We start from the raw sequence: 26,121 nt of genomic DNA, 5'->3' as shown, positions 1-26,121 counted from the left end.
TGACTGTCATGGTGTGCTTGGACCTTGTTAGTTTGTTGGTGATGTGGACGCCAAGGAACTTGAAGCTCTCATCCTGCTCCACTACAGCCTCGTCGATACGTGCTCGGTCCTCCTTTTCCTGTGGTCTACAATCATCTCCTTTGTTTTGCACCACACTGTCAGGTCTCTGATCTCCCCCCTATAGGCTGTCTCATCGTTGTCGGTGATCAGGCTGCTGATCACTGTTGTGTCATCAGCATACTTAATGATGGTATTGGAGTCGTGCCTGGCAGTGGAGTTATGAGTGGACAGGGAGTACAGGAGGGAGCTGAGCACGCACCCCTGAGGGGCTCCAGTGTTGAGGATCAGCGTGGCAGATGTGTTGTTACCTACCCTTACCACGTCGGGGCGGCCCGTCAAGAAGTCCAGGATCCAGTTGCAGAGGGAGGTGTTTAGTCCCACGGTCCTTAGCTTAGTGATGAGCTATGAGGGCACTATGGTGTTGAACGCTGAGCTGTAGTCATTGAATAGCATTCTCACATCGGTGTTCCTTTTGTCCAGGTGTGAAAGGGCAGTGTGGAGTGCAATAGAGATTGCATCATCTGTGGGTCTGTTGGTGCGGTATGCAAATTGGAGGGGGTCTCTGGGATAATGGTGTTGATTTGAGCCGTGACCAGCCTTTCAAAGCATTTCATGGATACAGACATGAGTCCTACGGGTCGGTTGTCATTTAGGCAGGTTACCTTCGTGTTCTTGGGCACAGGGTCTATGGTGGTCTGCTTGGTATTACCGACTCAGACAGGGAGCCAGTTGTTCAGCGCATGCTCGGAGTACACGTCCTGGTAATCCATCTGGCCCTGCGACCTTGTGAATGTTGACCTGTTTAAAGGTCTTACTGACATCGGCTGCAGAGAGTGTGATCACACAGTCACCTCGAACAGCTGATGCTCTCATGCATATTTCAGTGTTACTTGCCTCGAAGTGAGCATAGAAGTCATTTAGCTCATCTGGTAGGCTTGTGTCCCTGGGCAGCTCTCAACTGTGCTTCCCTTTGTAGTCTGTAATAGTTTGCAAGCCCTGCCACATCCGACGAGCGTCGGAGCCGGTGTAGTACGATTCGATCTTAGTCATGTATTGATGTTTTGCCTGTTTTATGGTTCGTCGGAGGGCATAGCGGGATTTCTTGTAAGCTTCTGTATTAGAGTCCCACTTCTTGAAAGCAGCAGCTCTACCTTTTAGCTCAGTGCGAATGTTGCCTGTAATCCATGGCTTCTGATTGGGGTATGTATGTACAGTCACTGTGGGGATGACGTCCTCGATGAACTTATTGATAAAGCAAGTGACTGATGTGGTGTACACCTCAAGAATCCCGGAACATATTCCAGTCTGTGCCAGCAAAGCAGTCCTGTAGTTTAGCATCTGCTTCACAAGGGGCCATTTTTTTATAGACCGAGTCATTGGTGCATCCTGCTTTCATTTTTGCTTGAAAGCAGGAATCAGGAGGATAGAATTATTGTCAGATTTGCCAAATGGAGGGCAAGGGACAGCTCTGCACGCATCTCTGTGTGTGGAGTACAGGTGGTCTAGATTTTTTTTTCCTCTGGTCTCACATTTAACATCAACATCATAGCTCAGGCAGTAGGAAGCTCTCTCATCCATTTATATGCAGATGATACAGTCTTATACTCCGCTGGACCCTCCCCAGATTTTGTGTTAAATGGTCGACAACAAAGCTTTCTTAGTGTCCAACAAACTTTCTCTACCCTTAACCTCGTTCTGATAACCCTCAAAACAAAGGTCATGTGGTGTGGTAAGAAGAATGCCGCTCTTCCCACAGGTGTTATTACTGCCTCTGAGAGTTTAGAGTTTGAGGTTGTCACCTCATACAAGTACTTAGGAGTATGGCTAGGCACTGTCCTTCTCTCAGCACATACAGTGGGGCAAAAAAGTATTTAGTCAGCAACCAATTGTGCAAGTTCTCCCACTTAAAAAGATGAGAGAGGCCTGTAATTTTCATCATAGGTACACTTCAACTATGACAGACAAAATGAGAAAAACAAATCCAGAAAATCACATTGTAGGATTTTTAATAAATTTATTTGCCAAGTATGGTGGAAAATAAGTATTTGGTCAATAACAAAAGATTATCTCAATACTTTGTTATATACCCTTTGTTGGCAATGACAGAGGTCAAACGTTTTCTGTAAGTCTTCACAAGGTTTTCACACACTGTTGCTGGTATTTTGGTCCATTCCTCCATGCAGATCTCCTCTAGAGCGATGATGTTTTGGGGCTGTTGCTGTGCAACACGGACTTTCAACTCCCTCCAAAGATTTTCTATGGGGTTGAGATCTGGAGACTGGCTAGGCCACTCCTGGACCTTGAAATGCTTCTTACAAAGCCACTCCTTCGTTGCCCGGGCGGTGTGTTTGGGATCATTGTCATGCTGAAAGACCCAGCCACGTTTCATCTTCAATGCCCTTGATGATGGAAGGAGGTTTTCACTCAAAATCTCACGGCCTGACCTTAGTTCCTTTTTTATGTTTCTATTTTAGTTTGGTCAGGGCGCGAGTTGGGGTGGGAGCTGCTAGAGCCGCCCGTTAGTCAGGAGCTGTCAGAGCCGCCCGTCAGTCAGGAGCTGCCAGAGCCGCCCATCACTCCGAAGCTGCCGGAGTCGCCCGCATGTCCGGCACTGCCGGAGTCTCCCATCTATTCGGGGAATGATGCAAGGGTCCCCAGTCCTAGGTCGGCGTCGAGGGTCGCCGCTCCAAAGGCGCCACTTAAGTGGGCCAAGACTATGGTGGAGTGGGGTCCACGTCCCGTGCCAGAGCCGCCACCGTGGACAGATGCCCACCCAGACCCTCCCCTATGGGTTTAGGTTTTGCTGCTGGAGTCCGCTCCTTTGGAGGTGTGTGTGGGGGGGGGGGGGGGTATTTCTGTGTTTGGCCTGGTTTGGTTCCCAATCAGAGGCAGCTGTTTATCGCTGTCTCTGATTGAGAACCATACTTAGGCAGCCTGTTTTCCCACTTTGATTTGTGGGTAGTTGTTTTCTGTTTTGAGTTGCTGCACCTTACAGGACTGTTTTGTTTTTGTTTACTCTCTTTGTTATTTTGTTTAGTGTTTCTGTTCTAATAAATATAACATGAACACTTACCACGCTGCGCATTGGTCCGATCCATCCTATTCCTTATCAGAAGAGGAAGAAAACCTTTACATATGGGTTGTATTTACAATGGTGTTTGTTCTTCACTGGTTGCCCTTATCTTGTGTCTATCTCTTGCTTTGTGTTTCTCTCTCAACTCTCTCTCTCCCCCAAAACATAGCTGTCAGTAGTCTACATGTGACAGTCCCTTGTCAGGAATGACCCCACATGCAGGCTCACACCGTAAATCCCTGTGATGTGCTAATAACACCTTTATGCCTAGGTTGGCTGATGTAACAAGCGCTGAATTATTTACATGGGGTTCGGCTGCAGAGTGATCTGGAAGGAGATGTTTTTTTCTGGAACTTTGTTCTCTCTCTTTATATATATAGATATTACATTAATTTGTAAATTGTTCATCCCTTTGCAGTAGGCCTACAAACCTAATCGCCATCTGCCCTCTCCATAGTAATGGAGTAATATTGTTTTAAATACATCTGTGTTTCTTTCCACTGTATTGTGGGGTATTCCAATAATATGTATTGGTACAGTAAGGGGATGCCCAAGCCTGTCCCACGCACAACTCAGTCCCATATGACTGTTCAGTGTCACCTGCTGCCTATCAAAGTGAAACAATGGTGAACACATGTATTATTTGGCAGTCTGGTATCAACCATTTGAACATAGCGTGTACATGGTGCGATTTTTAGCATGGAACTCCCATTCAGATGGTACAGAAGTAATGTAATTTGAGACATGAAAGCAAACTGTAGCCTATAAGCAACACAGCCATGGGCCTAACCATTACTTTTCTTACATAACCATTCATAACCACTCCCTTTGATCATGATACATTTTTTTTCTTTTGGAAAAGTTGTATTATTACATTTCCTTTTAAACAGCTCATATATATTTTCGTACATCATTTTATACACATAAAAACGTCATAAAAGCATAAACACAGCATACGAATATTACATTTAAATGTGTTAAAAAGTACATGTTTAAACCAATAGAAACAACCGTAAATAAAAGTAATTTTCTTTATAAATACATCAAATATATAAAAGCCATTTAAAATCTGTACAAATCATTTAACAAAAGTAAAACATGTTTAAGACACGAAAACATCTATAAAAAAAGTCACTTTGTTAAAAAGCTGTTTTCGGTCCTTTGTACGGGAGCAGGGTGAGTCCTTATCGAACTCGCCTCCTCCTGCTCTTCCGAATCAATCACTGTCCCGTCCTTCGGGGCCCAGAGGATATCTCTCCCCTAGACGCATCGTCCTAGGCGCCGCAGCACTGTCTGGACGTGGCCGCCGGGACCTTGGTTGTTGTGGGGGACTCTGGGGGGTTGTGGGGGGTTTGATCATGTTAATACTTCACTTCAATGGTTAGTTTTGAGTAACTTTTGGTTGAGATGTCAAATGACGTGAAATCAACGTGTCACCATGTCATCAGATATATATTTGCTGTTTAAATGACGCGGAAACAACGCTGATGTAACAACTTGTTGCCCACTGGGAGGCGACACAGGCAATTTCTATATCCGTGGGTTTCTCGGCTGGGGAACTCAGTCAAAAAGAAACAAACGGTAGTGTGTTTGGTGAAACTGCATTGTCAAATACCCCCTTTTCAAATACCCCCTGTGCTCCCATGTTCTCTATTTGCAAACAATATGTGCCCGCGAGTTGAATACAGCTTCCGCGCTACCCACTAACGTTAATTACAGCGACACACACACTCCCTTCCTCAATATCTCACTCCCCCCTGCTCATGAAAACTTGTTGCAATTCTGAATGTACTTTTTCTCACTGACACCAGGGTAAATTTTGGGATAGGATTTAGGAGAGTTCTCATTTGTCAAAAAGGATTATCAAAGAAGTCTTCGAATTGGATTCTTGGGAGTGTTTCACAATGGGTCGCAGTGGAGTTGGAGCTAAACTTCACTGGACAGTTTGTTTTACTTGGTGAGACGCCAGCGATGGAGCGAGGACAGCGGCGAGGCGCCGGGACACTCTACGCACCATACGGACATTATTACCGGGAAGTTAGCTCCTCCGTCAGGTTCGTCTGCATACGTTATCTATCTGTTTCGTCTGTTAATAAATTGATCCTTTATTATCGAGAGACGGAATCATAGAGCATAACACCGAAACTAGTTGCTAATATGATTGTGCTATTGCAAAAATACCCACCCGATGTATCTATTTTTTAATCAAATAAAGTTTGAAGATGTGCGTTATAATCATAGCTTTTGAAATGGAATGTGCTTTTAAATGAGATTTTCATGAAAACCTATATGATAAACCAGTGCAGGAAAGTGTGCCATTCATTGAGTTGGTGGTAGACTTTTGAGATTGAAAATTAGGATTTGAACCCTGTACGTTTAAAAAAAATTAAAGGCACAGTGCAGTAAAAACGTGACATTTCGGTGTTTTATATATATTTCCACTCTATTCGGTTGGAATAATACTGTGCAATTCCAGTAATGCCTATCCTACTAGATTCATTCATTTATATTAATTCAATTTTAAAAATGTATCAGCAAATTAAAAGAGAACAAATATCCAGGGAATGATGGCCTTGTTAGTGAATTCTATAAATATTTTCAGGAAGATATTGTTGAATTTTTATTTAATGTTTTTAAGGAGGCAATTGATTTAGGGGTCCTGTCTGTTTTTATGATACAAGGACTCATTTCTGTAATACCCAAACCAAACAAAGATCCTATGATAGAAAATTGGAGACCAATCACATTAATGAACAATGATGGAAAGCTACTTGCATCCATCTTTGCAGAAAGACTTAAAAAGGTCTTGGTCAAATCATTGATGATACCCAGTCTGGTTTTATGAAGGGGAGACATATATGTAATAATATTTGACTAGTACAGGACTTGATAGACTACAATGGAAGATAGCTTTATTTTATTTGTAGACTTTTACAAGGCTTTTGATACAGTTGAACATTATTTTCTTTTTGAGACTCTTCAATTTTTTTGGTTTTGGTCAATATTTTCAAAGTGTAATTATGACATTTTACAATAATAGTAACAGCTCTGTTAAATTCTCCCATGGAACTTCGCATTAGATGCAGAATTAAAGAAGGATGCCCAATTTCTCCTTTCTTATTTGTATTGTTTACACAAGTTATGGCACTTTATATAAATAAGAATTGTTTTAGGGGTAAACAGATACAACATAAAGAGATAAAATGTTCACAATTGTTTTTGAAAGATCATAATGAAGTCAGGAAAGCTATTGAGGGTATTACAGTTTTTCTCAGTCGCTTTGGTGCATTTTTCACATCACTAACTTGTGCAAAATAATAAGTGCATTTCTCAGAACAATTTGTACAAACTGCAATATACACTAGATATGTTTCTAAAGCTAGTCAGTCACTAAAAATCCTTAGTACATCTCTCAAAAGTAAATATTCATACCAATGATCATGTCAGTGTCATCAGAATGATAAGTCATTGAGTCATTGTTCACGGACAAGGTCGTCAAAATGTTTAGGCATGTTGTCAATGTAACTGTGTACTTTGACAGTATTACCTGATGTAAACTTAGGCTACAGTTTGGATGACAGCTACTGTATTGAAAATGCACAAGGCTGCACTTCTATGGCATATATCAATTTCAACAGTACTATTTACATATGACTGCATGTGGGTTATTGATTGAAAGAGACTGGACAACCCAAGTGGCACAAAGGAAAAAAACTAAATTAGAAAGAAACACAGGAAACCACCCCTAAGGCACAACTTTGCCCGCAGCACTGTTGTGCTGTCTCTACACATCCAGACGTTCCTGTCTGTCGGCCCACTTATTCTCATCCACATCACACCGGATATTTTCCCTTCCAATGCAACGTGGAAAGAATCTTTTGGAATGCCTTATCCATCCTCTGCATGCGTCTACATGCTGCATCCATTGCAGCCAGCAGGGTCATCTGTGTGTGTGGCTGACGATCGTACACCTTCCACCTCCATGCTGAAAAGAACTCCTCAATTGGGTTAAGGAATGGTGAATAAGGTGGGAGGAATTCTATGAGCATCCTCGGGCTGGGTCACAAACCATTGCCTTATGATGTTTGATCAATGGAAACTCACATTATCACAAATGAATGTACGCAAAGATCAGAAAGAAAGGGCCAACTTAAATGTCTCTCCTATTGTAGAGAAGATTGTAAAGAGATTTAACTCCTGGTTATTAAGAGATCTTCATCTGGACGTGTACTTTTATCACAATCTGAAGGTCCAGATGAGTTTACCTTGCCTTGGATGTTCCTCTGTCAGTAACTAAAATGGCTGATACCAAACCTCATTATTTAATAAAAGCGGTAATATGTAGCACCCAAAGTGAGGGAGGGTTGAATGCTCTGGATTTTAAAACCTCTAATATAATCTTTAAGATCAAATGGATAAAACACTATTTAAGAAATAAGGATTACATTTGGCATATAATCCCTCATTTAATATTCCAACAGTTTTGGGGTCTAGAATTCTTACTGAAATGCAACTTTGATGTGGGTAAAATCCCTATTAATCTTGCTAACTTTCATAAACAAGTACTTCTAACTTGGAACCTCATGTACAAACATTATTTTTATCCACAAAGATATACAATTTGGAATAATAAAGACATAAAATATAAAAACAAGTATTTTTTTTCCAGAACTGGTTTGACAACAACATTATCTCAGTTAAACAATTATTGAATAATGATGGACAACTATATGATTATCCAGAATCCAGGAGAACACACAATGTTACATTCTCTCCTGAGGAGTATCAAATTGTTGTTAGAGCTGTCCCTAAAGGTGCTATTCTTCTTTTAGGATAATATAACATTACTCCAAGTGCAACTGTTGAGGATTTTCTAGCCTCAATACAGCTAGAAGGAATTGACATTTTAAACTATAAATGTAATAACATGTATATAAGAAACAATGTCAAGATTTTACTATTCCCTCTCCTTGAATATACTGGAATGCAGCCCTAGGACAAGTGAATTGGAACAAAGTCTTGTTGTTGTCTAGCAAATATTGTATATCTAATAAGGTGAAAGAAGTATCATACAAACTCATTCATAGAATCTACCATGTGAAGACCTTTATTATAAACAGATTCAAAATAGCTTTTGATAATAAATGTGTATTTTGTGGTTGTGACCCAGAAACTCTTGACCATTTATTTTGGGATTGTTATGTCGTAAGATTTTGGAGTGAGTTAAAATATTTCATCTTAAAAGAAACAACTATTAATGTTAATCTGAGAGACTCTGATATTCTGTTTTATTTTGAACCAAATGATATGGACTCTGATTTAGCTTTTATAAATACAAAAATGATACAATTATACAATTATCTGCTGCAAAGGATACGTTAATTAGAGTTACCAGCCTCAGAAATTTCAACCAAAACAAATCCTTCACAGATTTCAAGTAACAGACACATCTCAACATCAACTGTTCAGAAGAGACCTTCATGGTTAAATTGCTGCAAGGAAACCACTACTAAAGGACACCAATAATAAGAAAAAATGGCTTTGGCCAAGAAACATGAGCAATAGACGTTAGACTGGTGCAAATATGGCCTTTTGTCTGATGAGTCCAAATTTGAGATTTTTGGTTCACACCCCCACGTCTTTGTGAGATGCAGAGGAGGTGAACAGATGATTTCCGAATGTGTGGTTCCCACTGTGAAGCATGGAGGAGGAGGTGTGATGTGTGGGGGTGCTTTGCTGGTGACACTGTCAGTGATTTATTTATTCAAGACACACTTAACCAGCATGGCTACCACAGCATTCTGCAGCGATATGCCACCCCATCTGGTTTGCGCTATATGGGACTATCTTTTGTTTTTCAACAGGACAATGACCCAAAACACACCTCCAGGCTGTGTAAGGGCTATTTGACCAAAAAGAGTGATGGAGTGCTGCATCAGATGACCTGGCTTCCATAATCACTTGACCTCAACCCAATTGAGATGGTTTGGGATGAGTTGGACCGCAGAGTAAAGGAAAAGCAGCCAACAAGTGCTCATCATATGTGGGAACTCCTTCAAGACTGTTTGAAAAGCATTTCTCATGAAGCTGATTAAGAGATTGCCATGAGTGTGCAAAGCTGTCATCAAGGCAAAGGTTGGCTACTTTGAAGAATCTCAAATATAATTATATATTTTTTGGTTACTACATGATTCCATATGTGTTATTTCATAGTTTTAAAGTCTTCACTATTTTTATAATGTAGAAAATAGTAACAAATAAAGAAATACCCATGAATGAGTAGGTGTGTCCTAACTTTTGACTGGTACTGTACATATTATTCAATATTTTCATCCAAACTGCTCGCGGGGTCTGCATAGCTGTCACGCCTGCTGCCGCTCTCCCTCTCAGGTGCTTGAGGGCGCCAGGCTGCCTTTCATTACACACACCTGTCACCATCATTACGCTCATCAGCGCTCATTGGACTCAGCTGGACTTCTTCACGTTTTAATTGCCTTCCCTATCTGTCAGGACCCGGTTACAAACCTGGGTCTCCGGAGTGAGAAACAGTCACTTAACCAACTGAGCCACGAATAGTCAGCAGAACCCAGAAGATGAGGCAGACACAGCAGTACTTAAGACGTATTTAATTAAGTAAAAAGGAGAAGTCCTTAAATACAAAAATGGCAAATCCAAAAGGTGGTAGGAATAGCACAAAAAAGCCTCAAGAGACACTCAAAAACAAAAACAGAATTCCACAAGAGCATCCACCGGAATCGACAAGAAAACACAGAACACTAGGGCTGGGTGCTAACATACAAACACAGAGCACAGAACTGAGGGAAACTAAGGGTTTAAATACAATCAGGGGAAACGAGGTACAGGTGCAAATAATAATGGGGAACAAGGGAAAAAACATAAGGTCAAAAAGCACAATGGGGGCATCTAGTGACCAAAACCCGGATGGAGGGTGGAGGGCCCTGAACTGACGAATGAGGTCAGGATCCAGGATGTCTTTGGCAGGAACCCAGGAGCGCTCCTCGGGACCGTAGCCTTCCCAGTCCACCAGATACTGCCAGGACCGCTGCACCCGGCGGGAATCCAGTATCCGATGGACGGTATAAGCCGGCTGGCCTCCAATGACACGAGGCGGAGGGGGAGGTCTGTCTGCCGGGACAAGGGGAGAAAAAACAACAGGTTTTAACAGTGAAATGTGAAATGTGGGATTAATCTTAAGGGATCTGGGTAAGTGTAGGCGATAAGAAACTGGGTTAACTCTCCTGGCAACCTTGAAGGGACCGATGTATTTTTGGGACAGCTTGCGAGACTCCACCCGTAGAGGTAAGTTTCTTGTGGAGAGCCAGACTCTCTGGCCGGGGCGCAGGGTAGGCCCGGGATGGCGACGTCTGTTGGCTTGTTGTTGGTACCTCTGTGAGGAACGCATAAGATTAAGACGGGTCTTCCTCCACATAAGCCGACAGCGTCTGACGAACTTCAAGGCTGAAGGCACTCTGACTTCTGCCTCCTGGTCCGGGAACAATGGAGGAGCATAGCCAAACTGACACTCGTGCGGGGACATACCAGTGGAGGAGGAGCGCAAGGTGTTGTGCGCGTATTCGGCCCAAACAATAAAGGATGACCATGTGGACGGGTTGTCACGAGTCATACATCGGAGGGTGGTTTCCAGCTCTTGATTCATCCTCTCTGTTTGGCCGTTGGACTCCGGATGGTACCCTGAAGATAGACTGGCAGAAGCCCCCATGAGTTGGCAGAAGGCCTTCCAAAACCTTGAGGCGAACTGGGGACCTCTGTCAGAAATCATATCTTGAGGAATGCCGAAGACTCGGAACACATGATTAATTACCAACTCAGCCGTTTCCTTGGCAGAAGGTAACTTAGTCAGAGGGACGAACCTGGCCGCCTTTGAAAACCTGTCGATTATGACTAGGATAGTAGTATTGCCATGGGATGGAGGAAGTCCAGTAATAAAGTCCAATGAGATATGGGACCAGGGTCTGTGGGGAACAGGTAAAGGGTGAAGGAGTCCTTGAGGGCGGAGGTGAGAAGATTTGCCCTGGCAGCACATGGGACAGGCATTGACGAAAGTGGCAACGTCTTCTCTTATGGTAGGCCACCAGAACTTACGCTGGATGAACTCCAAGGTGCGACCTACGCCCGGATGACAGGTGAGGCAAGAGGAGTGCCCCCACAGAAGGACCTGAGTCCTCACTGCCTTGGGGACAAACAACCGATTGGCAGGATCTCCTTTCGGGTCCGGTTCGCTAGCTTGAGCACGTCTCACGGTATCCTCAACTTGCCACGAGATCGGAGCCACAATCTTAGCAGCAGGAAGGACAGGCATGTCCGTGTCATCTCGAATGGCAGGAGCGTAGACTCGGGACAGGGCATCCGGTTTGAGATTCTTCGACCCGGGCCGATAGGTGAGGATAAACTGGAATCGATTGAAGAAAAGAGACCATCTAGCTTGTCTAGAGTTCAACCGCTTCGCCTGCTGGATATACTCCAGATTTTTGTGGTCCGTAAGCACTTGAAACGAGTGAGAAGCCCCCTCGAGCCAGTGTCTCCATTCCTTCAATGCCATCTTAACCGCTAGGAGTTCACGATCCCCCACATCGTAGTTCCTCTCAGTCGGGGTAAGCCGGTGTGAGAAGAAAGCGCACGGATGAAGCTTCTTGTCTTCACCCCTCTGAGACAGGACAGCTCCAACACCAACCTCTGATGCGTCTACCTCCACCACAAATGGTTCATCCGTAGTCGGTAGTATCAGGATGGGAGCAGAGAGAACGCGCTGCTTGAGTCCTTGGAAGGCCGTCTCAGCTTCTCTTCCCCACAAAAACCTTGCATTGCCACCCTTGGTTAAAGCTGAGAGAGGGGCTGCCACCAAGCTGAAGTTCTTGATGAACTTGCGGTAAAAGTTTGTGAAGCCCAGGAAACGCTGAACTTCCTTAACGGATTTGGGGGTGGGCCAATCCGCTACCGCCCCTACCTTCCTGGGGTCCATTTGGACTCGACCGGGTTCCACTACAAATCCCAGGAATTGTACTCGGGATGAATGGAATTCACATTTTTCCGGCTTAACGTACAGATGGCTGTCCAGGAGGCGTTTGAGTACTTGTCTGACATGCTTAGTGTGTTCTTGAAGGGAGCTCGAAAAGATGAGGATGTCATCCAAGTAAACGAACACAAATATGTTAAGCATATCCCTAAGCACATCGTTTATGAGCGCTTGGAACACCGCTGGGGCGTTGGTCAGGCCGAAGGGCATCACCAAGTATTCATAGTGACCAGTAGGCGTGTTGAAAGCGGTCTTCAACTCGTCACCAGGTCTGATCCGCACAAGATGGTATGCGTTCCGCAGGTCAAGCTTAGTGAAAACAACTGCTTCCTGGAGCAGCTCGAAGGCTGTGGCAATAAGGGGTAGCGGGTAACGGTTACGGACGGTTATGGCATTGAGTCCCCGGTAGTCGATGCAAGGACGTAATCCACTGTCTTTCTTGGCCACAAAGAAAAACCCTGCTCCCGCCGGGGAGGTGGATGGACGCATGAGGCCTGCTTCCAGAGCGTCCTTGATGTAGGTATCCATAGCAGCTTGTTCGGGTGGAGATAGGGAAAAGATCCGACCCCTGGGGGGGCAAGTGCCCGGAAACAGGTCGACGGGGCAATCGTAAGGTCTATGGGGTGGTAGCATGGTGGCCCTCTGTTTGCTAAACACCAGTTTGAGGTCATGGGAACTCGGGAACTCGGGTCAGGTCGATGGATTCTAAAGACTCGGGAGTAGAACTCGGGGAATTCTGGAAAATACAAGTAGCTTGGCACGTAGGACCCCACTGCTTGATAGTGCCCACAGACCAGTCGATGTGAGGGTTATGGCTGTGAAGCCAGGGGTATCCAAGGACGAGAGGGAACTCGGAACAGGAGATCAAATGAAAGTTCATCAATTCCTGGTGTTGTGAAACTGAAAGTCGCAAGGAGGTAGTGACATGAGTGACAAGTCCAGATCCTAAAGGGCTTCCATCCAATGTAGTGACCCTCATGGGTTCACTTAGAGGTTCAGAGGGAACGCCATTCTCCTTCGCCCAGACACCATCCATGAAGTTACCTGCGGCTCCAGAGTCTACCAAGGCTTGAAGGTGAAGCTTGTGGTTGTCCCAGGAGAGGGTGACTGGAATGAGCAGACGGGAGTTGGACGGATGGGAGGAGGTTATGTTTCCCGTTACAGTTCCCCCGGTCTGTACGGGACAGAGCGTTTCCCTGGAGCCCGGGACACGTGGAACGGAAATGGCCCGGTTTGCCGCAATATAGACAGCGTCGCTCCCTCATCCGGCGGTCTCTCTCAGCCTGGGAGATGCGTCCAATCTGCATGGGTTCCGATGGAGCCAGCGAGGATAAAGGTGGGGACTCGGAGCTGGGACTGATAGGGGCTAGAGGTCTACGGTTGAGTTCTCTCTCTCTCAGACGCTGGTCAATGCGTGAGGCCAACTTGATCAGGGACTCGAGATTGTCCGGTGGTTCCCGAGTGGCCAGTTCATCTTGGATAGTGTCGGAAAGGCCTTTCAGAAAGCACACCGTGAGCGCCTCGTTGTTCCAGCCACTTGCTGTTGCCACCGTGCGGAACTGGATGGCATAGTCCGTCACGCTGCGCCAACCTTGGTGGAGAGTCAGGAGCTGTTTGGCTGAGTCAGAACCACTGCTTGGACCTTGAAACACTCGTTTGAATTCCTCAGCAAAGGCAGAGTAGCTGGCACAGCAGGAACTATGGGCATCCCACACAGCAGTAGCCCAGGCCAGTGCTTTTTCCGACAGCAGGGTGATGATATAAGCGATCTTAGACCGGTCGGTGGGAAACGACGAGGGTTGTAGCTCAAAGGAGAGAGAACATTGGGTGAGAAACCCTTTACAAGCACTTGGATCACCTGAGAACCGTTGGGGAGGTGGAAGACGAGGTTCAGCCAGGGGGTTAACTGCCATGGGTACGTGAATCTGAGGTACTGGGACGGGAACTGTTGCCGGGGTAAGACGATCAGATATTTGCTTAATGGAAGTCAGCATCTCCGACAGAAGATGAGAATGTCTAGCCATTAAGGCCTCTTGCTGAACCAGGGCGGCTTCGTGGCGTTGGACAGTCTCCTGGTGGTGGGACAGCATGGCAAAAAGGTCCTGGGAACTGGCTGCCTCTGGGTTCATTTTTGGCTCTGTGTTTCTGTCAGGACCCGGTTACGAACCTGGGTCTCCGGAGTGAGAAACAGTCACTTAACCAACTGAGCCACGAATAGTCAGCAGAACCCAGAAGATGAGGCAGACACAGCAGTACTTAAGACGGTGTATTTAATTAAGTAAAAAGGAGAAGTCCTTAAATACAAAAATGGCAAATCCAAAAGGTGGTAGGAATAGCACAAAAAGCCTCAAGAGACACTCAAAAACAAAAACAGAATTCCACAAGAGCATCCACCGGAATCGACAAGAAAACACAGAACACTAGGGCTGGGTGCTAACATACAAACACAGAGCACAGAACTGAGGGAAACTAAGGGTTTAAATACAATCAGGGGAAACGAGGTACAGGTGCAAATAATAATGGGGAACAAGGGAAAAAACATAAGGTCAAAAAGCACAATGGGGGCATCTAGTGACCAAAACCCGGAACAACCCTGGCCAAATCCTGACACTATCTGTCTGTTTCCTCTGTTTCATCCCCGTGTAAGCATTATTGTCGTTTCTGTTTCCCCTACCAGACGCTGTCTATTTTCTGTTCCTGTCCGTGGTGATTAAATGTTCACTCCCTGTACCTGCTTCTCGTCTCCAGTATCGATCCTTACAGAATGCTGACGTATAGTGATACGAAGCATCAGGGAGGTTTTTGTTTTTTGTTTTGTTGGTGACGTTGGGTCCGGGTGCTGTGGCCAATGGAATCGGGGGTGTCTCATTTGGCTTGTCAGGCTTCCACGCCTTAGCTGGCTAGAGAGGTTTCCTTGTCCCGGTTGGGTTGGCAGGCTCCCATCCCACGTCATAGCTCAGCTGGCTCGTCGGGCTCCTACGCCTCAGCCGGCTCATCGGGCTCCCATCCCACATCATGCCTCAGCCGACCCATCAGGCTCTCACGCCTCAACAGGATCGTCAGCCTTTCATGCTTCAGTCGGATCTTCAGGCTCCCATGCCTCAGCCCGCTCGCCAGGCTCCCATGCCTTGGTCGGCCCGTCAGGCTCTCCCAGGGGGGATGCCGGGTGGCGCCCCTAGGGGGAGGAGGGGGTACTGTCACACCTGCTCTCGCTCTCCCTCTCAGGCTACCTTTCATTACACACACATGTCACCATCATTACGCTCATCAGCGCTCATTGGACTCAGCTGGACTCCTTCACGTTTTAATTGCCTTCCCTATCTGTCTGTTTCCTCTGTTTCATCCCCGTGTCAGCATTATTGTCGTTTCTCTTTCCCCTGTCCAGACTCTGTCTATATTCTGTTCCTGTCCATAGTTATTAAATGTTCACTCCCTGTACCTGCTTCTCATCTCCAGCGTCGATCCTTACAACAGCCAGGCGCTAAAATAGAACTTGGTTCTAGTTTAGATACTTAACTTGCTGAAAGTCTCATCCTCCCTTCTACTCATTGATTATTACAAGAATATACCCACCTGGGTGATTACAAGATGTGAGAGCTGAGCGAGGTTAAAGTTGGTTGCCAACCACCATAAAAAATCCACAAAAGAGAAGAAAGAAAGATGATTGAGGAGAGATTCATCAAGTTTATCATGCTTATCTCACAGGACAAATTAGCTAGCAACAGCAAGCTAGCTAAATGTCCAAGAATGCTTCATGTGTGTTTCGACCTGTCCCCAAATTAATATAGTTGGTTTTGGTATTTTAACCTGTGTGTCATGAACGCGTCTGGTGGGGATAAACAAAATCTAAATGCGCACAATGGCAGATTCATGTGTGGAGACGGTTCGATCAGCATGTAAGACCTGTTTGAAAAGACTGCCTGTAATTTCAGCCTGTTTTGGTGACATCACCAGGCAGTAAATTAGTTAATAAACCAATAAGAGAGTTCCAAACCTCTCTGCCAATGACAGCTATTTTTAATTTTTCCCCTCCCAACTCAGACCACTCCCAGAGAGTTCTGCCAACATTTTTGCTTGCGAAATTGCTCTTTATTAAGAAGCCATTTTTGTTTATTTTTGACCATTTTATCACAGTAAGGTTACCCAGAAATGATTTTATATTGAGATAAAAAAAGGCTGCATTGAACATTTAATTGTTTTAATTTGAGATTTTAATATTTTTCACTCATTTTATTTTCTCAAATATTTTTTTATCAGGGGATTATAAGACAAACCAGACTGTTTGAAACATGCTTATTTTCAGGCTGTTGAAAGTAAAACACATTCTGGAATTTATTTAATGTTTATGGGTATGGGAGACCAGGGATGAAGTTAACACTTTCAATATCTACAAGCAGAGACAAGCTAGACTAACTCTGCACCAGCTGTGATCTAAGCCCACATCATGTAGAGAAGGTGCTAAACCAAAGTAGGATGATTTTATTAGCAAAAATGAAAAGCAGAAAACCTAAATAAAAATAATCGAATCTATACATTTTCTCCCCGTTGGCTTTAAGCAAGGGCAAGCAATGCCAATAACTGCATTCTTACACTTGATCATCTTTAGAATAAATTGCTAAATGGATTACAGCGTGAGGTGGAATGTTTCAATATTGCCCCTGCAGAACACCAGCCGTGCTGACCGCATGCAGTTCACCCATTGCTCCCGCGCCACCCTTCTAATCTTAAATGGAGAGAGGGGATTGGGTCAGGCAAACTGACAGGGACAATACATGGATGAAACATAATTTCTCTATTTAAAGGGTGGACAATAGTAGAAACATAGCCACCTATCACTGACAGTCCTACTGGCCATTGATCTCTGACTATACATCATCTAACAGGTGAACATAATGGATGTAGCCGAGTGAGGTGACTAGTGAAAGTTGTCACGAGGCTAACTATAAGCTCTCACAGTAAAGTTGTCTTCTCCGCCCGAGACCAGGACAAATGTAGACAGAGACACACCTTATAACCATTATGCAGTGTACTGTCAAAACATGTCCGTCACCTTGCAGCCGGGGCTGGAATCGGGTTTCATGTGCGTTGTTCATGCTGAACTCCATGTTAGGTGTTAACTGACCTTTGTTGACCTCGTCAAGGTGGCATACTTTTCAATGTGGTTGAAACTGATGGAGAGGATTTTTAAAAACCGGTGGAAAGCCTCTTTGGCCCGGTTGTGTCTGCAGGAATGTCCAACGCTGTGATCTAAACTGGGAAAATTATGAAAGAATACGAGGAAGGAAACTACAGGCAATTCCCAGACCCCCAGAAAAGAAACGGAAGAAGTCATTATTCATTGGACAAGACAACTACAATTCATGTCCTCTTAATCGGCCTAATTACGACTTATACCATATGCTCTCTGATATAAGGCATGGTTGTTTGTATGCTTACAGGCTTTGGTGGCATTATAGTAACTTGTGTCTTTTAACTGGTAGTTGTTGAGGTTTGTTGGCCAGAGAGGAAGCATGTACATTCGGATGATCCTTGTTTTAGTCGATAACTTATTTATCCACTGAAATTGAAAAACAATCCTGGCACTAGACCTCTGATTAAAGATCCAATGCAGCCACTTTTTTAAAATCTCAATATCAAATCATTTCTGAGTAACAATGAAGTTCCTTATTATGATTGTTTAGAATTAAAATGGTCATAAATTAACAAAAATAGCTTCTTAGCAAATAGCAATTTCTCAATCAAGAATTTTGCTAGTACTGTCTGGGAGTGGTCTGAGTGGGGGGAACTGAAAAGTAGCTGTTATTGGCAGAGAGGTTTGGAACTCTCTTTCGTATTGGTCTAGTAACCCCTATACTCGTGGGAATTGGCCTATATGGATTGGGATAAGTTGAAATGTTTCTTACAGAAGAAATATGGAAAGCATACAGTATGCATAACCATGGAAGCAATTAAAGGGAACAGTTTGGAGATTATGGGAATTTTTTTAAACTAAAGGTGAGAACACAACAGAACACAACAGTTCACCTGACACACACCTGACTGAATCCAAATGTTACACTGTTAACTTTATGTGCATTTTACATTTACTGTACTTTTTGCCACATTTGTTGATAACACAGTCTGAAAATACTCTGGATACATTCACTAACATGATAAGCATATTCCTGGAGAATGTGGGGTAGGCACAACACAAGACAAACAAATAACAAGGGGTTGAGTAAGAGGCCTAGTTTCACGCTTTTAATGTCACATGCACAAAGAACAGTGAAATGCCTTTCTTGTAAACTCAAAACCCATCCATGCAGTAATCAATAACAATGTAATACTAAAAATAACAAAGTAGAACAAAAACACAAGAAATAAAAATAAGTGGGAACATGATAAAGTAAGCAAGCATACTACATACAGGGTCAGTCAGTTTCAGTATTTACAATGGTCAGGGATACTGGAGTGGTAGAGGTAGATATGTATAGGGGTAAGGTGACAGGGATACTGGAGTGGTAGAGGTAGATATGTATAGGGGTAAGGTGACAGGGATACTGGAGTGGTAGAGGTAGATATGTATAGGGGTAAGGTGACAAGGATACTGGAGTGATGGAGGTAGATATGTATAGGGGTAAGGTGACAGGGATACTGGAGTGATGGAGGTAGATATGTATAGGGGTAAGGTGACAGGGATACTGGAGTGGTAGAGGTAGATATGTATAGGGGTAAGGTGACAGGGATACTGGAGTGGTAGAGGTAGATATGTATAGGGGTAAGGTGACAGGGATACTGGAGTGGTAGAGGTAGATATGTATAGGGGTAAGGTGACAGGGATACTGGAGTGGTAGAGGTAGATATGTATAGGGATAAGGTGACAGGGATACTGGAGTGGTAGAGGTAGATATGTATAGGGGTATGGTGACAGGGATACTGGAGTGGTAGAGGTAGATATGTATAGGGGTAAGGTGACAGGGATACTGGAGTGGTAGAGGTAGATATGTATAGGGGTAAGGTGACAGGGATACTGGAGTGATGGAGGTAGATATGTATAGGGGTAAGGTGACAGGGATACTGGAGTGGTAGAGGTAGATATGTATAGGGATAAGGTGACAGGGATACTGGAGTGGTAGAGGTAGATATGTATAGGGTGACAGGGATACTGGAGTGGTAGAGGTAGATATGTGTAGGGGTAAGGTGACAGGGATACTGGAGTGGTAGAGGTAGATATGTATAGGGGTAAGGTGACAGGGATACTGGAGTGGTAGAGGTAGATATGTATAGGGGTATTGTGACAGGGATACTGGAGTGGTAGAGGTAGATATGTATAGGGGTAAGGTGACAGGGATACTGGAGTGGTAGAGGTAGATATGTATAGGGGTAAGGTGACAGGGATACTGGAGTGGTAGAGGTAGATATGTATAGGGGTAAGGTGACAGGGATACTGGAGTGGTAGAGGTAGATATGTATAGGGGTAAGGTGACAGGGATACTGGAGTGGTAGAGGTAGATATGTATAGGGGTAAGGTGACAGGGATACTGGAGTGGTAGAGGTAGATATGTATAGGGGTAAGGTGACAGGGATACTGGAGTGGTAGAGGTAGATATGTGTAGGGGTGAGGTGACAGGGATACTGGAGTGGTAGAGGTAGATATGTATAGGGGAAAGGTGACTAGGCATCAGAATATATAATAAACAGAGTAGCAGCAGCGTATATGATGATTGTATGTGAGTGGGCGTATACATGTATGTGCATATTATGTGTGTAAGGAAATTATGTGAGTGAGTGTTTGTGTGTGTGTTGGAGTGTCAGTGTGCTTGAGTGTGTACAGCCCTCTGAGTGTGCATAGAGACCGTGCAAAAATGTATTACAAGGGTCAACTCAGATAGTCTGTGTAGCCATTTTGTTATCTATTTAGCAGTCTTATGGCTTGGGGGTAGAAGCTGTTCATGAGCCTGTTGGTGTCAGACTTGATGCACCGGTACCGCTTTCCATGCAGAAGGAGAGAGAACAGTCTATGTCTTGGGTGGCTGGAGTCTTTAATGATTTTTTCCGGGCCGTACTTTCACACCGCCTGATATACTGGGCTGCTTGCACCACCCTCTGTAGCGCCATGCGATAGAGGGTGGTGCTATTGCCATACCAAGCAGTGATGCAGCCAGTCAAGATGCTCTCATTGGTATGGCTGTAGAACTTTTTGAGGATTTCAGGGCCCATGTCAAATCTTCTCAACCTCCTGAGAGGGAAGAGGTGCAGTTGCACCTTCTTCATGACTGTTGATGTGTGTGGACCATTTTAAGTCCTTTGTGATTTGGACACCGAGGAACTTGAAGCTCTCGATCCGCTCTACTGCAACACCGTTGATGTGGATGGGGGACGGGCCCGCCCCCCGTTTCCTGTAGTCCACGAACAGCTACTTGGTCTCACTGACATTGAGGGAGAGGTTGTTGTTCCGGCACCACACTGCCGTCCTCCCTGTAGGCTGTCTCATAGTCACCGGTGTTCAGGCCTACCTCCGTCGTGTCATCAGAGAACTTGATGATGGTGTTGGAGTCGTGTGTGGCCATGCAGTCGTAGGTGAACAGGGAGTACAGGAGGGGACTAAGCACGTCAGTCCAATGGGTCAGTGGCGGCCCTCACACCCAGCATGATGTTGTTATTGTCGAAGCCTGCATAAAATGCATTGAGTTTCATCTGGTAGAGAGGCATTGTTGGGCAGATCGTGTCTGCGTTTTCCTTTGTAATCCGTAATGGACTGTAGCCCCTGCCACATGCGGCAGGCGTGTGATATGGGAATCTGAAGTGCACATTTGGACTCACAGGTGTTTGGCTTGCTTGTATGAGATCAAAGCAGTATTTATTATAATCCTCAATGGCTTGTCTTTGAAAAATACATAGAGTGCTCGTAATTTACAGCATTTCCCTCACTCAGACAACAAACATTTAGTAAAAGTTGCCCAATTAGCAGGAGTGATGGGGACAACTTCTAGCCACATGCAATGCTCAAGTTCAGAACGGCTGTCAGTCAAAACCCATACAGACCTGTGAAGTGCAGACGCCATCACACCTAGACAGGCAGAAATGTCATGCATCTTTTCAAACAGCTTTAAACTTAAAGGACATTATCATCATTTTCACAATTTCACAGTAGTATTGCAACCTCATAATGTGGAAATGTACACTCAGTCGCCAGTTTATTAGTTACACCATCCCGTTTCACGAAAATGGTTTGCTCCTACAGACAGTGAGTCACGTGGCCGTGACACGTAACTCACTGTTTGCTCAGCTGGCTCGTCGGGCTCCTACGCCTCAGCCGGCTCATCGGGCTCCCACCCCACGTCATGCTTCAGCCGGCCCATCAGGCTCCCACGCCTCAGGCGGTTCGTCAGGCTCCCACGCCTTACCGGGATCGTCAGGCTTTCATGCCTCACCCGGTTCGTCAGGCTCCCATGCCTCGCCAGGATCGTCAGGCTCCCATGCCTCAGCTGGTTAGCCAGGCTCCCATGCCTCGCCAGGATCGTCAGGCTCCCATGCCTCAGCTGGTTAGCCAGGCTCCCATGCCTCAGCCTGTTCGTCAGGCTCCCACGTCTCTGGCGGTTCGTCGGGCTTCTACGCCTCAGCTAGCTTGTCCAGCTCCCATGCCTCAGCTAGCTTGTCCAGCGCCCATGCCTCAGCTAGCTTGTCCAGCGCCCATGCCTCAGCTAGCTTTTCCAGCGCCCATGCCTCAGCTAGCTTGTCCAGCGCCCATGCCTCAGCTAGCTTGTCCAGCGCCCATGCCTCAGCTAGCTTTTCCAGCGCCCATGCCTCAGCTAGCTTGTCCAGCACCCATGCCTCAGCTAGCTTGTCCAGCGCCCATGCCTCAGCTAGCTTGTCCAGCGCCCATGCCACAGCTAGCTTGTCCAGCGCCCATGCTTCGGCCGGTGGTATGCCAGGTGGCGCCCCTAGAGGGTGTGGTACTATCACGCCTGCTCCCGCTCCCCCTCCCCCTCTCTGGCACTCGAGGGTGCCAGGCTGCCCTTCATTACACACACCTGTCACCGTCATTACGCACAGCTGCTTAATATTGGTCTCACCGGGACTCGATTACTTTGTTAATTGCCCTTCTTTATCTGTCTGTTCCTCAGTTGGTTTCCCCGTGTCAGCATTATTTTCGTATTGTCGTTATATTCCCCGTCCAGGCACTGTTCTTGTTTTGGTTTGATGTCCGTTTTCCCAGTAAATGTTCACTCCCTGTACTTACTTCTAGTCTCCAGCGTTGATCCTTACGGCTTGCTGTATAAAAAGGCATTATTACTTTTCGACTGAACATTAGAATAGGCAAAACGAGTGACCTACTCGGCTTTGCGCATGGTATGATCGTCGGTGCCAGGCGCGTCGGTGCCGGTTCCATTATCTCAGAAACAGCCAGCATCCTGGGCTTTTCACGCACAACAGTCTCTAGGATTTACCAAAATTGGTGCCAAATACAAAAAACATCCAGTCAGCGGCAGTCCTGTGTGTGAAAACAACTCGTTGATGAGAAGGGTCGAAGGAGAAGGGCAAGAATCGTGCAAGCTAACAGGCGGCCACAAACAGGCATATAACAGCGCAGTACAACAGCGGTGTGCAGAAAGGCATCTCGGAAAGCACAATTGGTCAGTCCTTGTCACAGATGGGCTGTTGCAGCAGACGACCACACCAGGTTCCAGTCCATCAGCTAAAAACAAGAAGAAACGGCTCCAGTGGGCACATGATCACCAACACTGAACAACTGAGGAGTGGAAAAACATTGCCTGGTCCGACAAATCACTTTTCCTGTTGCGTCATGCTGATAGCAGGCAGAATTTGGCATAAGCAGCATGAGTCAATGATCCCATCCTGCCTGGTGTCAACGGTACAGGCTGGTGGCGGTGGTGTGATGGTGTGGGGAATGCTTTCCTGTCACACGTTAGCTCCCTTGATACCAATTGAGCAACATTTGAATGCTGCAGCATCTCTAAACATTGTTGCTGACCAGATGCATCCCTTCAAGTCTACAAGGGGATCTGACACGGTACTCGATGGGTGTACCTAAAAAAACGGGCCACTGAGTGTATATAAAACACAGGAAAATCTCCTTTTTTGACTGTACTAGACCTGTGAGTAAAACAATGTAAGTCACACAGCATAGTGAGAGTAGCCTACCCTGTCATCAGCCTGCGACTCTATCGATACTGAGAGACAGTCACAGCCCTGGGGATGTCTTAGTCAGCACACAAACAGTGACACATAAAGCACACACACACAATTGTCAGTTAGGACACACATAAACACATTAATCTAGACCCAGTTACACACACACACACACACACACACACACACACACACACACACACACACACACACACACACACACACATACACATACACACACACACACACACACACACACACACACACACACACACACACACACACACACACACACACACACACACACACACACACACACACACACACACACACACACATATATGCATATATGCACATACACACAACTATAAACATAAAGATAGATGTACACAAACGACACGTGGCCCAAGAGTCAGTGAGGTTGTTAAAGGGGTACTGTAGAAGACAGATCGAAACATTGTATGATGTCATGTTCCATTGTACATAATTATATCAGCGACATGTCAGTGTAACCCAGGTGTAACCTCATAAAACACCTAAGATAATCCTATGGTTCTTCTAGCTGCTGCTTGTTCTGGTTTATGGATGTATCTGTTGTTTATTTGTCATGGCCCAGAACACTCACTTATATGCGGGACCACTCTCTTGCATTGTAAGTTACCTGTCAAGCTCAATAACATCTGTGGTGTTTCGGTAAGTCACATAGAACAGTATGATATTACAGTGAAACTAGTGCACAATAAATACACTCTCACAAACATACATCTAACTGTGGTCATATATTATGTCATTCAGCTCTGTGTTGTTTTGTGGAGACTGAGGACAAGCAGAAGCATGCAATCTTCCTCTCCAATTGGCCAAATCCCGTGCTCTTAGTCGGGTTTGGTCAGACCTCGCTGTGGCCTTTTAAGCATTGCCTTTCCCAGTAGCTTTTCTGAAGTTTCTGTGGTCATTGTCTGTCCAATCTACCCTTATTCACAAAGCTGTGTAATTTTTACTGTCACATTATTTAACATTTACATTTCAGTAATTTAGTAGACACTCTTATCCAGAGCGACTTACAGGAGCAATTTGGGTTAAGTGCCTTGTTCAAGGGGCAGAGGCAGATCTATAATCTAGTCGGCTCAGGGATTCAACCAGCGACCTTTCAGTTACTGGCCCAATGCCCTTAACCGCTAGGCTACCTTCCGCACACTCCATTCTGCCTACCTACCACACACTCCTATATGAATCTAGTGTTTCAAAGTTCACTGTCAGTGTGTTTCCCCTTAGACTACACTACACTTCCCATGAGCAGTGTGACTGGCCGCTGCTAACACCATTCCTGTCCTGTTAGATTGGGACCTTTGTAATGGCTCCATTCCTGTCCTGTTAGATTGGGACCTTTGTAATGGCTCCATTCCTGTCCTGTTAGATTGGGACCTTTTGTAATGGCTCCACCCTGTGGTGAGCATTGAGCAGTGTGCTGAGTTAATTTATTTATGTATTTATTTAACCTTTATTTAACTTGGCAAGTCAGTTAAGACAAATTCTTATTTACTATGACGGCCTACCAAAAGGCAAAAGGCCTCCTGCAGGGACGGGGGCTGGGATTAAAAATTTTAAATAAACTAAATAAAATACATCTTAATCAAAATAAATAGTAGTAGGAGACTTGGGTATAGTTTTTTTATCTAGCATTACTTCTGCACTCTTGTGTTTTGGGAAACTCAATATGTCTACCCTGGTGGGAGACTGGGAAGAGAGAATAGGAGTTTGTGTGTTATTAAACACATGTAAGAACGGTATTAAATATGTGTTTGTGTCTCTCCTCTCAGTTTACCTGTGTCTGTATGTAGTATTGTAGTGTGTTGAAACAGTTAATGACAGCTGTGTGTTGTTCTTCAGGATGTGTGTGTGAGGGCTGACAGACTGGGTCCAGCCATGGAATCAGAGCAGAACTGCAGCTCTTACTGTGACTCCAGACTCTGCCTCATCCACCCTGGAGTCAATACACAAAAGGGCCTGGAGGTACTGCAGAGACTATGTACCCTCAGCACGGTAAGCACACACACACACACACAAACACTTGCTTTTGTATTGACCTCTGTGCCCATTTCCCAAAGTGTCCGACCCACTGGGCACACAGTGGTTGGATCAACGTTGTTTCCACATTGTTTTAATAAAATGACATTGTGCCAACGTGGAATAGACGTTGAATTGACATCCGTGCCCAGTGGGAGGGTCAGGTGTATGGTTGGTGTTACACCCTTCTAAATGATCTCTTTTCAATTTAATGAGCTAAACTAATAACATGTCATGTGAACATTGTGATATTTTTCTGGAATAATTGTATTACAACGGTGAAAAAGTATGTATGTAGAGAGTTCACCCATATAAAAAGCTGCTCCTTTAAGAGATGGAAAAGGAAGCTCAATGTATTTCAATGTGGTGTCAGGAAGAGCCTGGTGCTGAAAGTGAACAGCAGAGATGAATGTTGGGTACCCGAACACACTTTCTCCTTATACATTTCTTTGAGCACTTGCACTAAGTCTCCTGCACCTGGAGTCCTCAGGATTCAAGAGAACAAAGAGATCCACACCCATCGTCTCAGGTAAGAACCCACTGGGCACTGACTTCAATTCAACGTCTCTTCCACGTTGGTTCAACCTAACCAGTGTGTGCCCATTGGGAAGAGAAAGGACAAATCTTCTCATTTTCTTATGTATCATAGCTCCTCTTGTTTGCTCTGTGTTTAAAATACCAGCTTTATTGTTTATTTAATAAATTAAATAAGTGAGAAGGAAATACATACAGTAAG

At 45.0% G+C, this 26,121-nt stretch overlaps 1 protein-coding gene across 1 annotated transcript in view; it reads left to right on the top strand.

Annotated features, from left to right (window-relative positions):
* Window positions 1-4,930: 4,930 nt before the first annotated feature.
* Window positions 4,931-26,121, top strand: part of LOC135519106 (probable G-protein coupled receptor 156) — a 47,739-nt gene continuing 26,548 nt past the window's right edge. The window contains exons 1-2 of the mRNA XM_064944168.1: window positions 4,931-5,187; window positions 25,209-25,361. Of these exons, the coding sequence (XP_064800240.1) occupies window positions 25,245-25,361 (117 nt within the window). The 5' untranslated portion in view covers window positions 4,931-5,187; window positions 25,209-25,244. The remainder of the gene's footprint in view (window positions 5,188-25,208; window positions 25,362-26,121) is intronic.

Source organism: Oncorhynchus masou, chromosome 29 (assembly GCF_036934945.1).
Source record: "Oncorhynchus masou masou isolate Uvic2021 chromosome 29, UVic_Omas_1.1, whole genome shotgun sequence".
In the NCBI taxonomy this organism is placed as follows: Eukaryota; Metazoa; Chordata; class Actinopteri; order Salmoniformes; family Salmonidae; genus Oncorhynchus; species Oncorhynchus masou.
The sequence above is the reverse complement of the archived record's forward strand: the minus strand, read 5'-3'. Positions and strand labels throughout refer to the sequence as shown.